This window comes from Typopeltis vanoorti, chromosome 1 (assembly GCF_054136105.1).
Source record: "Typopeltis vanoorti isolate ZY-2024b chromosome 1, IOZ_Tvanoo_1.0, whole genome shotgun sequence".
Taxonomy (NCBI): domain Eukaryota; kingdom Metazoa; phylum Arthropoda; class Arachnida; order Uropygi; family Thelyphonidae; genus Typopeltis; species Typopeltis vanoorti.
The window spans coordinates 133,381,424-133,395,593 of record NC_143549.1 but is presented as its reverse complement, the minus strand read 5'-3'; the positions used below and the strand labels follow the sequence as shown (position 1 = coordinate 133,395,593).

The 14,170-nt window shown below is 36.7% G+C and overlaps 1 protein-coding gene across 4 annotated transcripts in view; it reads left to right on the top strand.

Moving 5' to 3' along the window:
• The window catches only part of rin (ras GTPase-activating protein-binding protein 2), a 133,318-nt gene that overhangs the window by 94,036 nt on the left and 25,112 nt on the right, over positions 1-14,170 (top strand). For all 4 annotated transcript variants that reach the window (XM_090399340.1, XM_090399346.1, XM_090399354.1 and 1 more), the window contains one exon: positions 12,757-13,286. In XM_090399340.1, coding sequence (XP_090255466.1) covers positions 12,757-13,286 — 530 coding nt within the window. The remainder of the gene's footprint in view (positions 1-12,756; positions 13,287-14,170) is intronic.

The following is a 14,170-nucleotide window of genomic DNA, read 5'->3' as shown; positions in this document are numbered from 1 at the left end:
GCAGACTTTTGTTTTATATTGCCACACATGCTTGTTTATCCGTTGTCTGCATACAGACGACAAGGGATAAACAAGCATGTGTGGCATATATATGCTATTTTTTATATATTATGTGGTCTGCTTATGTCTTTAGATTTAGTTCAGAAATAAGAGCTATATGATAGATGAAAAGTTAAAGAAGTAGTCCTGGAAAAGAAGAAAGCATATTGAAAGTTTCTAGCAAGTCTTCCTATGACTTTTGTTTAGCTATTTTAAACATAGCTTAGTTCTGACATTTTTCTCTATATTTTCTTAGGGTAACTACTGACTTTTTTATGTTCAGCTCATACACAAGCGGTTTGTTAATCAACCTATAGTATGTTAATACCACGCATGGGTTAAAACAAAACAACAACAAAAAAAAAAAGACTTCTCACCTCTTTAGAAGTTTTTTTTAATACCCAACTTCTCGTGTATGGACTGAACATAAAAAAGTAATTCAACAGATGCCCCTAAGAGAATATACAGAAAAATCAGAGCTAAGCTATGTTTAAAATAGCTAAGCAAAAGTTATAGGACGGCTGGTAACAATGAGTTGACAAAAGCTCAGAAATGGTGGAGAGAGTACTGTGAAAGAAATCGGCACATGTGATAAAGTTGACATTGAAACTAAAGCTTCTGAATATCTGGATTAATTACTTTGAAAGACAAATGAAACAAATGAGTAGCCATAGTATTCAACACTAAATACGAGGCTAATCTTCTTGAATGGCAGGCACTCTCAAGTAGAATGATGTGGGAAAATTCAGAATGGGGGAACTGGACAATAAGACTTATTTGTGCCTATGGTCCCACAGAAGGCTCTACTAAGGTAAAAGTGGAGAAATTTTTTGAGGCTCTAGAGAAAGCTACTGGCACAATGAAAATGGAAAAGTTGGTCCTTGTTGGGGATCTAAATAGAAGAGTAGGAAATGATTGTCATACATACAAAAATGTTTTGGGAAAATTTAGAGAAAAGAGCAAAGCCAATAATAATGGCAAATAACTGTTGGATTTCTGCTCAGGACATGGACTGGTTATTACTAACACCATGTTCCAACATAAAAATGTGAACAAATTCACATGGAGAGAAGAGGCAAGGAATAAGAAAAGTCTCATTGACTATGTTATTGTTGATAGTGATGTTTTCTCACTGGTGCAGGACACCAGAGTGTACAGAGGATTTGAAATTTGGAAGCGATCACTATTTAGTCTTGAGCAGGATAAAATTGGATTTCATATTGAAAAGAATGACATGTAAGAAAGTTTTAAAGCGAATAAAAGTTGAGCAGCTCTCAGGGGTGAACTGTAGACTAAAATACACAAAGATTATTGAATAAAAAATGAAAGAGTTTGAGAACAATAACCAAACCTTGGAGATTCAGTGGCAAACCTTGAAGAAAACCCTGATTGATTCAGCCACAGAGGCATGTGGTGAGGTTGTCTGCAAGGGAAAAAAAATCAGAACTCCATGGTGGACACGGGAAGTTAAAGAGGCAGTGAAGGATAAGAAGAAAGCATATCAAAACTTCCTGGCAAATAAGTCATCTTGTGCTCTAAGAGAATGCAAAGACAAATGTAAGAAAGCCAAACACTGTGTAAAACTAGCTAAACAAAAGTCATTGGAGTACTTTGGCAAGAACATAGAAAATAAATATCAAGAAGGTGGTAAGAGATTCTGGAGGTTGTTGAAGAAGCTTAGAAATGGAGGAAAGAGTGCTGTAAAAGGAGTTAGAGATGATAAAGGTGACATGAAAATGGAGAAAAAGATATCCTTGAAGTATGGAGTGATTACTTTGAAAAACTGCTAAATGAAACAAGCAGTGATGACAGCACAGTGATATTTTAAAAAAAAAAAAAAAAAAAAAAAAAAAAAAAAAAAAAAAAAAAAAAAAACGACCAGGCATACAGTCAGAAATACATATTCATACTTGAAGTAGAAAAAGCCATCAAAGGCTTGAAATGTGGAAAGGCAGCAGGAGTAGATGATATTCTACAAGAAATGCTCAAGTATGGTGGTATAAAAGTCTTACAGTGGCTGCACTGCATAGTTCAGAAAGCCTGGACTGAGGGACGAATTCCCGATGATCGGAGTAGAGCTCTCATAGTACCCATATATAAAAAGGGAAATAAAACTAGAAACGGCATATGACAAGGTGCCAAGAGATATTCAATATGCTACAGTTGTATGGTGTCGATGGGGCATTATATCAAGCAATACTTTGTATTTGATTTGTAAGTCAGCACTTAGAATTGAAGGAAGTACAGGAAGGCGGTTTAATGTTAAATCTGGAGTGAGACAAGGATGTACATTATTCCCTCTGTTATTCATTATCTATATGGATCACATTATGAAGGAAAGTGGTATTAATCCTGATATTAAAATTGGAGATGTTAATGTCAGCTCTTTGCTTTATGCGGACGATTTTATACTTCTAAATAAATCCGCTACAAGTTTACAAGATTCCCAGACTAAATTGAATAACTGTTGTAATAGATATGGTATGAAGGTCAGCAATAAAAAGACAAAGACAATGAAATTAGGTAGAATCATTGAAAATGTCAACTGTGTTTTGAATGGGGAACCTATAGAACAAGTAAAACATTTCAGCTACTTAGGCACAATTTTAGTGAAGATGGTAAATTAAATATGGAAATAGACAACAGAATCAATAAAGCTGGTATGGTAGGAAGTTGATTGAATAAATTCATATGGAATAAGAGAGAAATTAGTCGGAACACTAAATTAGCTGTATACAAGACAGTGTTCAAACGAGTTTTAACTTATGGATCTGAGAGCTGGGTCAGAAGTAAAACACTTGACCAAAGACTAGAGACCGCAGATATGAGACTCCTGAGGAAGATTAGGGGCATGAACAGATTGCATCAATGGCAATATCATATGAAAAACGTGGATGTTAGGAAAGAACTTGACATTGTCAACCTCCAGGAATGCGTTAGCAGAGCTAATCTCAGGTGGTATGGTCACTTGAACAGAATTTGCTAGGAAAGATTAGCAAAACGAGTTCTCTCTGCCAGGTTGGCAGGAAAACGACCCAGAGGAAGACCAAGATATAGATGGATTGATACGGTACAAAGTGCCTTAGACGATAGAAATACAAGATCTGATAATGTTGGAGCCTTGACAATTAACAGACTGATTTGGAGGAAAATTGTAGATAGGAAGTTAGTAATGAGGTAAATTTTTCATGTAGTACTATCATATCCTGTACACCCCTTGAGGGTACATGTCAGGATTTTGATGATGATGACAAATGAAACAAATATTGACTGAACACTAGTAGAAAATATTCAAGTGGAATGCATTCCAGAGTACCTATCAATACTTTATCTTAGGTTGCATCTTCATGTTGAAGGTTCACAATTATGAATCTATCCATAATACAACAGTAAGGCTAATAGCGCATAGGGACTGCAAGAACCAAGTGCAGGGAATAAGTTCCCTATATATTTTTGACTGTAGATCTGTGTGTATGTTTACGGGGCTGGTTTGCCTGTTCTGAGTGATGAAAAACCTGATTTCTGGGTGAAAGCACCCTCTACCTCTATACGAGACCAGCTAACTCCCCTTTTGTCAAAAGAGACCAGGTCTTTGTGTCATGGATGGGAATCGAACCCAGGTCTTTCCAACCAAAGGGTTTCATCTATACCAACTGAGTTATGAAGGCTCTTATCAATATTTCAGATAGAAAAATTTATTAAATCCTTAAAATGTAGGAAACTGAAGATATCTGAGAAAAATGCTGAGATATGGAGTAGTAGAAAATATTCAAGAAGAATGCAAATAGGAGAACATATCAATATTTGAAGTAGAAAAGCTGTCAAAAACCCGAAATGTGGAAATGCATCTGGAACAGTGATATTTGACCAGCAATGCTCAAATATGGAGGCATACAAGTTTGAGCATTGCTGGTCAAATATTTAGACCTATTTAGAACAGTTTCTAGTGAGTGTGGCTGGAAATGGACAACAGAATATGCAAAGCTGGTATTATGGTGGGGAGAAAGTTGAATAAATTTGTGAAATAAGAGAAATTAGTCACATGAAACAAGCAGTATATAGAGAAATTCCTCTACTACGTGTTCCAAATAAGATTTATGCCATCATACTCGAGAAGAGGTTAACAAAAATTGTGGAATAGAAATTTGGAGAAACTGGATTTATGTCCAATAGGGGATGTTAAGATCAATTTTCAGTTTATCACAAATAGTTGACAAATCATAGGAATAACAAGGATCCTTACTTAAGTTTTGTGTTGATCTGGAAAAGGGCAAAGAACAAGATGCCTAAGGAAAAGTTGTTAAATCAGGTGTAGGAGAACAGTGCACACCATTTCCACTCTTATTCATCATCTGTAGATCATGTTCTGAAAGGAAGTGGTTTTAAACCTCTTGTTAGAATTGAAGATATCAAACTTGGCTCGGCTCTTTGTTTCATGTAGATGATATATCCTAACCATGTTCAGTGCAAATCTTCAGGTTTCTCTAACTAAATTGAATAACAGCTGTAACAGATTTGGCAAGAAAAAAAATACCAAAACCGTGAAAACAGGCAAGTAAATAAACTTCAGCTGTGTTCTCAGAGCAAGTAAAATATTTCAGATATTTAGGACAGTTTTGAGTGAGGGTGGCTGGAAATAGACAACAGAATATGCCAAGCTGGTATTATAGTGGGGAGGAAGTTAACACGTTCGCTACCAACTACGAGTATACTCGTATGTCGATTTACTGACCTCATATGCCAAACACGAGTTAACCTTTAGTATAATTACCTTAATTTGGACCCTTGGATTCTGAATAAAGCAGAGAGCACGTCTGGGGACTTGATAGAAGGGAAATAATTTCAACTAAAATATAGTATATTATATATGTGCCTCAGAAGCCAACTACGAATATACTAGTATGTCGATTAACAACCTCCTATGCCAAGCACGAGCTAATCCGTAGTATAACACGTAATTTGTAAATCAATTTAAAACTGATAAAATCAATAAAAATAATAAAATGAAATCAATAAAATAAAAACCAATTTATTCAAATTACGAATGATACACTTTAAAACAATTTTCCATGCACAATGGTGGTCTTTCCTGCCAAACAGAACAATAATAACATATTTCATGTACATATTCGGCATGGCTTTGTCAGCAAATATTTTTTTCTGTATGTGGTAAAATTTCCAAATAATGAAGATCCCGAATCCTGCTGATATTCTGTGGTGCTGTAAGCTCATCCATTCCAACAAAAACTGAGATAAATCGATCTCTAAATTTTAATGCAGTCATTGCGTTTCCAGTAATTATATTATAAAATTTATGCACATTTTAAATGTATATATCAAAAATGCATATTGCCAATTTCTTTGGCCATCTAATTGTCTTTCGTAAGGGGGAATAGTAAGAAAGCATTTGATCAGAAAGATTGATGTCTGACATACCCAAATTATGGTCCCTAACGATATTTGGTTTTAATTGAATTTTACCATTCCGATTTTTTGCTTCAACCATTTCAGATTTGTGCATATTTGAAATGGAAAGAACTTTCCTCTTATCCTTTGCGATGATGAATTCATTAAATTCATCATTGCTCATATTAGCTTAAGCTTCTAATTCTTTATCAGTAAGTTTTCTTTTACTGGTCATGGCAAAAACTGAAGGTTTTTAGAGACCAGATGCAATAAACACATTCGTCAGCGCATGTAATATATGGGTGGGGATGATACGAGATTACTTGTAGTTGGCGTATGAAACAAAATTCTGTCTGATAAGCCGGCTATGAGATTACTCATAGAGACTTTGAAGATGTGAAAGCGCTTGGCATGCAGGAACAACCTGTGCCGAGGAGCGTGGCAGTGAAAGTGTTAAAGAAATTTATGTGAAATAAGAGAAATTAGTCACACGAAACAAGCAGTATATGAGATGGTATTTCATACCAGTTTTAAGTTGTGGTTCTGAGAGTTGGATTAGAAATAAAGCACTTGATCAAAGACTAGAGACCACAGATAGTTCTGAAAACAATTAGGCAGGATGAACTGGTGGCATCATTGACAGAATCGTATCAAAAATGAAGATATTCGGAAGGAACTTCTCATTGTTTGCATTCAGGAATGTGTGATTAGAACTAACATGTTATGATCACTTAAACAGCATGAGAGAAGAAAGGTTTAGCAAAATAGGTGTTTGTTGCTAAGATGGCAAGAAAAATAGACCCAAAGAATGACCATGATCTAAGCAGATTGATTGTCAGAAGTGCCTTAGAAGACCAAAATATTAGATATAAACAATACTAGAGCACTAAGTAGTATGTAAACTTAATCATATCTCCCATAGTATCCAGTACACCTCTTTACAATCAGTTTCCTGATATGGAAATTGATGACATAGACATCTCTGTAGAGTCCAAAAATTCATTTCAAGAAACCTACGCTGTCATTGACAGAGTTCCTTGATCATTGCTCTTTAATCTTTCATCTAAAGTGATAGGCATCCACCTCTAGCAACCTTTGTACTTATTTTACCATTTTCTAAGCAAAAAAAGAAAGTCCTTTACATCCTTGTTTAACCATGCTGCAATTCCGAAGATGATCTGTTGTTCTCTCCCATCCAGTCATGTACTAGAAAATTCTTTAGCATCCATTCTGTAAAACTGCTGCCTCTGAATCCTCCCCACTTTCATATCCCTGAGAAACTCTGGTAACCAAATTTGCACATAATGCAGATGTAGGCTTATCAAAGCTTTCTGAAGATATAAGTTTATTTTATTCCTGCTTTTGTGTGTGTGTGTGTGTGTGTGTGTGTGTGTGTGTGTGTGTGTGTGTGTGTGTGTGTGTGTGTGTGTGTGTGTGTGTGTGTGTGTGTGTGTGTGTGTGTGTGTGTTTACCATCCAAGTGATCCTTTGAGATGTTTTGGCCACTTTTGCAGTATGCCCTCTGAACTTATTCTATTCATCATCATACCTAAATTCTTGGCCTCATCAGTTTCTTGCAGTACAGGTCCATCTATGTTATGCAATACACTCAGTACTGTTTTTCATCCCTGAAGAGCGTTTTGATACATTGAACTGGTACCATTATCCTTTAACCAAACTATCAATCTGTTTATTAACTATTGCTCTCTGTAGTTAAGTATCATCAGCAAACAACTGAATCCCCCCCCCCCCCCAAAAATCATTTTCATTATCATCGATGAACAAGGCAGTGAACCAAATATAGAATCCTGTCTCATACCACTGTCATTTTCTCTTTGACTCAACTCCATGTGCTATGCTACTGTCACCCTTTTATCGATATCACTATTTCATGTGCATCCTTTGCTTTGACTTACATAATAGGATTTAATATGGTATCCTGTCGAATATCTCTGCAAAGTCAACCATTATTGTGGTATAGCTATTTCTCTTATATAGCTCAGCTACTCTTTTGCTGTAGAAAGCAAGTCACTTACTAAGAACAAGGTTGCCCTTTCACAAAGCCATGTTGTTCTCCATAACCAACATTTCCAATATATTAACTGCCATTCCTGAAATTAGTCTTTAATCTGAAACTTAAGTCTTGGAGTCTCCTTTGTGTAATGGAACTGTTTTCTTCCTCCTTTGTATAATGTAAACAATTTGGTTCCATCTGTATGATATACACTTGCAAAGTGATCTTGCAATAATTTAACTTTCTTCCATCACCACCCCACTTTCAATGTTCATTAAAGTTATCCTTCCACAATCATTCTCACACCACATAGTTCAAGAATTCTCTTTGAAATTTCATTTGGCCTACTCTATTTCTCTTTCATAATCTGATTTTTCCCTATTCGCCATACATACCATTTGCTTCTGTTTTGTATATTTCATGAACCCACTATCATCTTTCTTATATACCCATCATAACATTCTTCTTTTGCAGCTCAAGCTTAATGGTGCATCTTCATTTTTAAACTCCTGCCTGATTTATCCTTCTAAATTTAGATATGCAATCTGAAGGCATGCTTTCCTTAAAAATCCTTGACAGTAAAATATTTCCCATATTTTACTGACATCCTGCCTTTGCATTATCTTAAGCAATGGAAATGTTCCATATTTGTTAGCTTTGTAATTCTGGTGTTTTTGTGACTCCCACCTACAAAAGGTTGTTGTAAACCTATAGTTCAGTAGCACATTGGAGTGGGCTAAGGTTTTTTTTTCTATTTTTATGAATTTTATATATTTTGTTTCTTTACATAATCTGGAAATCCTGCTCTAGAGATAAAGCATGTAACTTTTTCAAGTCACTTTAGGCTTCTAATAAGCAGGGTGGTAGTCTCACGTTGGGCACTGAAATTCATCTCCTGCCATTTGCAAACATACATGCCCTTGCAGGATTCAAACCCACAGCCTGTGGTTGGAGAGTGGATAGGCTAAATTGAAAATCCTATATTCTAGGTTATGATCACTCTTCTCCAAATCAGAGGCATAGTGTGAAAACCTTGCTTATGGACAAATTTTCTGCTATGGGCTCCAGTACCCTTCAGATTACAGGTATCATAGGCAGCGGCTCCCCATGATTACTACTTATCATGCTTATTGAGCTGGTTTGGCAATTTATCATCCAACCCTTTCGTGGGACTCCTCCCATAACAGCAACCAACTATATACACTATCTACAATAATTGTCCAGACATCATTTGTTTGAAGTTATAGAACATTCAAGGTTTGAAAGAAACATTCCAGGTTTGTTAATAACAGAAAAAACACTGTACAGATAGTAAGAAGCAGTATTTCATCATAGCAGTTGAATACAGGTGGTATGGCAACACAACATGAACTCCATGACTTCATGAGAAGTGTCATCTTGGGCTGTCACATTGGTGGCATGTCACATTATTTTTGTTGATTTTGGAAGCTCTAGTTGAGCAATAATGGCACGTATGGAGCATCTAAAATCAACTGTTGGCAATGTGATCAACAAACAGAGACATTCTAGTATCGCTAGTAGTATGTAGTGCTAGTAGTACAGGAGGGTGTTAAAATGGATGGCACACAAAAACCAGCTACAATTGGCACAGACCATCTGTGTTGAGTTCCAGAGTGCCAATAAACATGGTGAGCACTAATACCGTATGAAAAGAACTCCATTTATTGACTTTCCACAGAAGAGCAGTGGCACACAAGCTGAGCATCACAACAATGAAGGTAGTTCATCTGGCCTGGTGCAAAGAGCATGTGAACTGGAAAATTGACTAGTGGAAAACAGTAATCTGGAGCAATGAATCAAAGTTCACCTGTTTCCAGTCTGGTGGCGGGGTGTTAGTGTGTGGAGGCAGTCTGGTGAACCCTTGTTGTCACTGTGTGTTTTACCCACAGTAAAGTTTGGAGGAGTAATGGCGTGGGGTACATTCAGCTCATTTGGAGTGTGACCACTGGTTGTTCGTGGTTTCATGAAGGCAGCTCCGTACCTTGATATTCTGGATAAACAGGTGCTGCCTACACTAGGAAGTTTTTATGGAATGGATCCATGTTACTATCAAGATGACAGTGACCCCATGCCACAATGCTGCAGCTGTTATGGAATGGTATAAAGAGATGGGTGCTAAACGACTGCCCTGGCCTGTGCAGAGGCCTCACCTCAATCCCATTGAACACCTGTAGTGGGGGATTGAGGTCAAGCAGATCTGTCACTGAACTCAGTGCTGCTTTGATGGAAGAATGGAGACAAATTCCACCTGATGTGTGTCGCACATTGGTGGAAAGCCTCCCTCAAAGGGTGCAGGAGGTAATCAAAGCCAAAGTTGGACATACCCAATATTAGGGGATGCCTGCTGGTATTGATTGTAAATTGCTAAAGTGTCCAGACAATTATTGGTCGATAGTGTGTTTAGTCCTGTTACTTTTATCCCACATCAGCTTCAAATGTATTGTCTTCTTCCGAACTTCTGTAATAAGTTTAGTTTAATCCTTTATCCAAGTGTGAGCAAATAAAGTAGTGCAACACCAGGCAACTTGTTGCAAAGGTGGAGAAAGCTCTCATTATTCCTATCTCAGTATCTCCCATAATGCAAAGCACATCTCCTTGCAGATGTGTAATGCTATGCATTAAGGCAAGGGCCACTACCCATACCGGTTTCGACCTTTATTGAGGTCTTGTCAGTGGGAGCCAGGCCCAGTAGTGGAGATACAAAGGCAGAAGCAATGAGAGGTCATCCTAATCTATAGGAGTTGCCAAAGGGTGTGCAACCTTATTATTAAATTACTCCGGATTCAGAGAAAGATGTTGAGAGTTTATTTTTCACTTGGTTAGACTATAATAAGTTTAGTTTAATCCTTTATCCAAGTGTGAGCAAATAAAGTTTGCGTCTGAAAGTATCTTCAGGACTGGGGTAAGGTAGTGCAACAAGCTGTCACCAGGCAACTCGTTGCAAAGGTGGAGAATAAAGGATTAAACTAAACTTATTATAGTCTAACCAAGTGAAAAATAAACTCTGAACTTCTGCTTTTGCTGATTGCAGTTCTGTCTTTAACAGAATCCCTCTCACAGTACTGTTTTTTCCATCCTCCCTGAAAATAAAGTATCCTTTACACTTTTATTACTGTGACAATATGTTAATTGAATTTTAAATGTATAGTTGCGAACACAGATTGATAAGAAAATAGATATTTATTGACTTAATTGCTAATATTTCGCTGGTATTCTATCCAGCATCTTCAGAGCACACAAACAAAGTTTGTTACAGTAGCGAGACAACCACAATTCGGTATAAAACAGTGGGACTAGTATGAGCAATTGTAGCATGCAACACAAAGACTAAAGTCCTAATTAGGCACCATCTAAAGTTGGGAGGAGGTGAAACGAGAGAGAAAAAGCAGGTATTAATTTGGTGGATGACTGTCTCCCAAATCTTTGGTGAATTTATACAGCCATACTTATTGAGGTTTGGAGTATGTTTTAAGGCTTCTGTTGATTCCATGAACAATCTCTCTGACTTGTAAAAGCTTCTGTGCAGCACCTTTGTTTTTTTTTTCAGTTGATCCTGTGTGCGGGGGGGGGGGGGTATTCGAAGCATAGTCTGCTAGACCTGACTTGCCATAGCGAAAGTGCTGGATATATTTTTTTGTGTTCACTGAGGTGGATGTCCACAGTTCTTCCTGTCTGTCCATAGTAGGCTCGATGACATGAACAGAGCACTTCATAGACTCCTGGATGTGATAAAGGAGAGAATCTGTCCTTAGGTGAATGGATGAGAGTTGCCAATTTCACATAAGGTTTAAATATACGGTGCGTAGTTGATGTTTGTTAAGCACTCAAGATATCTTTTCAGATGTGCCTTTAATGTATGGGATGGTGACAGTTTTGTTGTAGTCATCTGTGGTAGACAGTGGAGGGGGGGGGGAATTGCTGGGGAGCATTTAGTATTTTATCTATCCTATGGGAATTATAGCCATTGATCAAGAAGGTCTGATATAGTTGAGAAAGTTCAGCAAGAGCTATGTTGTGATTGTGTAATTATCTCCTTGTATGTGTGGGTTTTCTATAAACCGAGAATGATAAGGAATCTTCTGGAAGATGTGTATCCAGGAAGGGGGAGACAGTCACTGGCTTCTAGTTCCATTGTATAGTGGATTTTTGGGTGCTGGCTATTGAAAATACACTAAAAAAATGTATTTATTGTGTCTGGACTAGGTTTGAGAGTGGCTGTATTGATAGCTCTAGCTTTTCCAGATGTTCTATGAGGTTGGCTGGGGGGGACCCCATAGCTGTCACCATCTAATTTATTTGTATATTTTCCCTTTCCATGTAAAATTACCTGCCTGTACTGTGAATTTAAATAGTTGAAATGTATCAGGGGGAAATTATGAATTTAATAAATTAAGGTTTCAGTTAATGGTACATTCGTGAAGAGTGAGGTGATATCAAAACTACCATTGTCTGAAATTTTTAAGGTATGGTTTTCTAAAATACTTTTTAGGTGGGTAGAATTTTTAACAAAAGAGGGAGAATTGTTTGTGAAAGTGGTTAGTAGTTGGGCTAAATGTTTAGCAAGTTTATATGTAGGACTGCTGTTTATACTATCTACAATAGGGCATAAAGGTGTACCTTGTTTGTGAATTTTTGGAGCTCTTATATCCTGGGTGTTTTAGCGTGGAAGGGCTTGAGTGTAACTTCCAACTTAGATGGCGCCTAATTAGGAGTTTAGTCTTTGTGTTGCATGCTACAATTGCTCATACTAGTCCCATTGTTTTACCGGATTGTGGTTGTCTTGCTACTGTAACAAACTTTGTGTGCTCTGAAGATGCTGGATAGAATACCAGTGAAATATTAGCAATTAAGTCAATAGTTATTTTCTTATCAATCTGTGTTCGCAACTATACTGTTAAAATTCAATCAGCGTGTACGACGAACACATAAGCCTTTCCACACTGTGATAATATCATCCTCTGTTAAGCAAATCTTATTAATGCTGTGGCATTAGTGAGACTCTGGCACTTGGTGCCCATATGTATCCTCTCGTACCAAGAGAATATGTTGTCAAAAAATTTAAGTTGGCTAGAAGACATTTTCTCCCAAGACAGTTAATATACAGATTGGAAAGTAGAAATTTCATACATTGTGTGTACTACCATTAATGGTGGAAGAGCAGGGTTTGAATATAGTCTAGGAAATAGTGATGTTTTGTTTTATGTCTAAAAAATTAACAAAAATATTCTTAAAAATTTACCTGTTAAAATGTAATTTTCTTAAATATTAATTTTTCAGAGCCTAAAACTTATGCAAACATGGTAAGCAAAAATGCCACTGCTGGAAGTTTTATAGGTACCACTCCTCCTCCTGCAGTTCCTGCTCCTGTTGCTGCACCTGTATCAGCTCAGACAACTTCACATAGCAAGACAGAATCTTTATCCAGCTTCTCTAAACCAGATCAACCCAGCATTACTGGACCTGTTATATCAACTTCTCCAAGTTCAGGCCCGGGGCAGGCTCCTCAAGTACAGCGTCCTGCTAGATCAATAAGACCTTCCATGCGTTCCTCTGGACCTATGGATGGACGTGATCTTTCAGCTGGGCCACCTGGAGGTCGAATTGAAGATGGTGGTGGTGATATAGAAAGAAGAAAACCTATTGGTGCTAATTATCCTGATTCACATCAACTATTTGTAGGTAATTTACCTCATAGGATTACCGAAGAAGAATTGAAGGACCATTTTATGCAGTATGGCACTGTGGTAGAATTACGCATAAACAGCAAAGTCAATCCAAAACCTAATAGTGGCGCTAAGGCCCCTCCCGTAAGTATTCTTTTTTGTATATCAGGTATATCATAATAGTTCGAATGTATAGAAGCTGTTGTTGATATGGGCATGTACAGAATACTCTAGTAATAATTATGATTGTAGTATTGTTAGATTTCTACCAAAATACTCGGATTGTGCTGCATAATTATTACTAGATTCCTATCATCAGTTTTTCTTCCAAAATCAGTGTTATTTCTTGCATCTGAAATATACGTTTTGGTCTTCTAAGGCAGGGGTCGGCAACCGATTTTCAGATTCGCGGGCCACATTCAACTTTTATTTTTAATAATCAGGCCACAAGCGTTTAATTAATAGAAAATACTGAGTGAAAAATATACTTAAGTTATCAAATTTTATTATATCAATCTTAAATATTTAAAGAAATATTTCCACAGAAATATTTAAAGTACTAGATATGAAACAAGGATGAAAATGAAACTGAATGAGAAATTATTATCACGTAAAAACTATGTAATATAGTTTATGATCATAATGTGTGTCTCTCTGCTTAATGTGATTTTTATGATTGTTTTCCCTTAGCCAAATTATCTAGGTCCACTTGATAACCTAAGGTTAAAATTCGAATCGAAGCATGCAAATGTTCATCAGTCAGTCGAGAAAATTTCTTTTTTTAAAAAAAACTCATGGCAGAAAATGCTTGTTCGCATATATATGTGCTTCCAAATGCGACTATCATCTTCTTTGCAAAAATGATTAAATCTTCAAATTTTTTTTTGTAAGCGTCGATAAAATTTTTGGATATTTTCTAACGAAAATCCGTTCTTTAATGTTTCATTGTGTTGTAATTCCAAAACTTTCGTTTATAGTCGGTTTGGTACGTCATCAATGTTGACATTAAAAGGGTGCAAAAATAATCT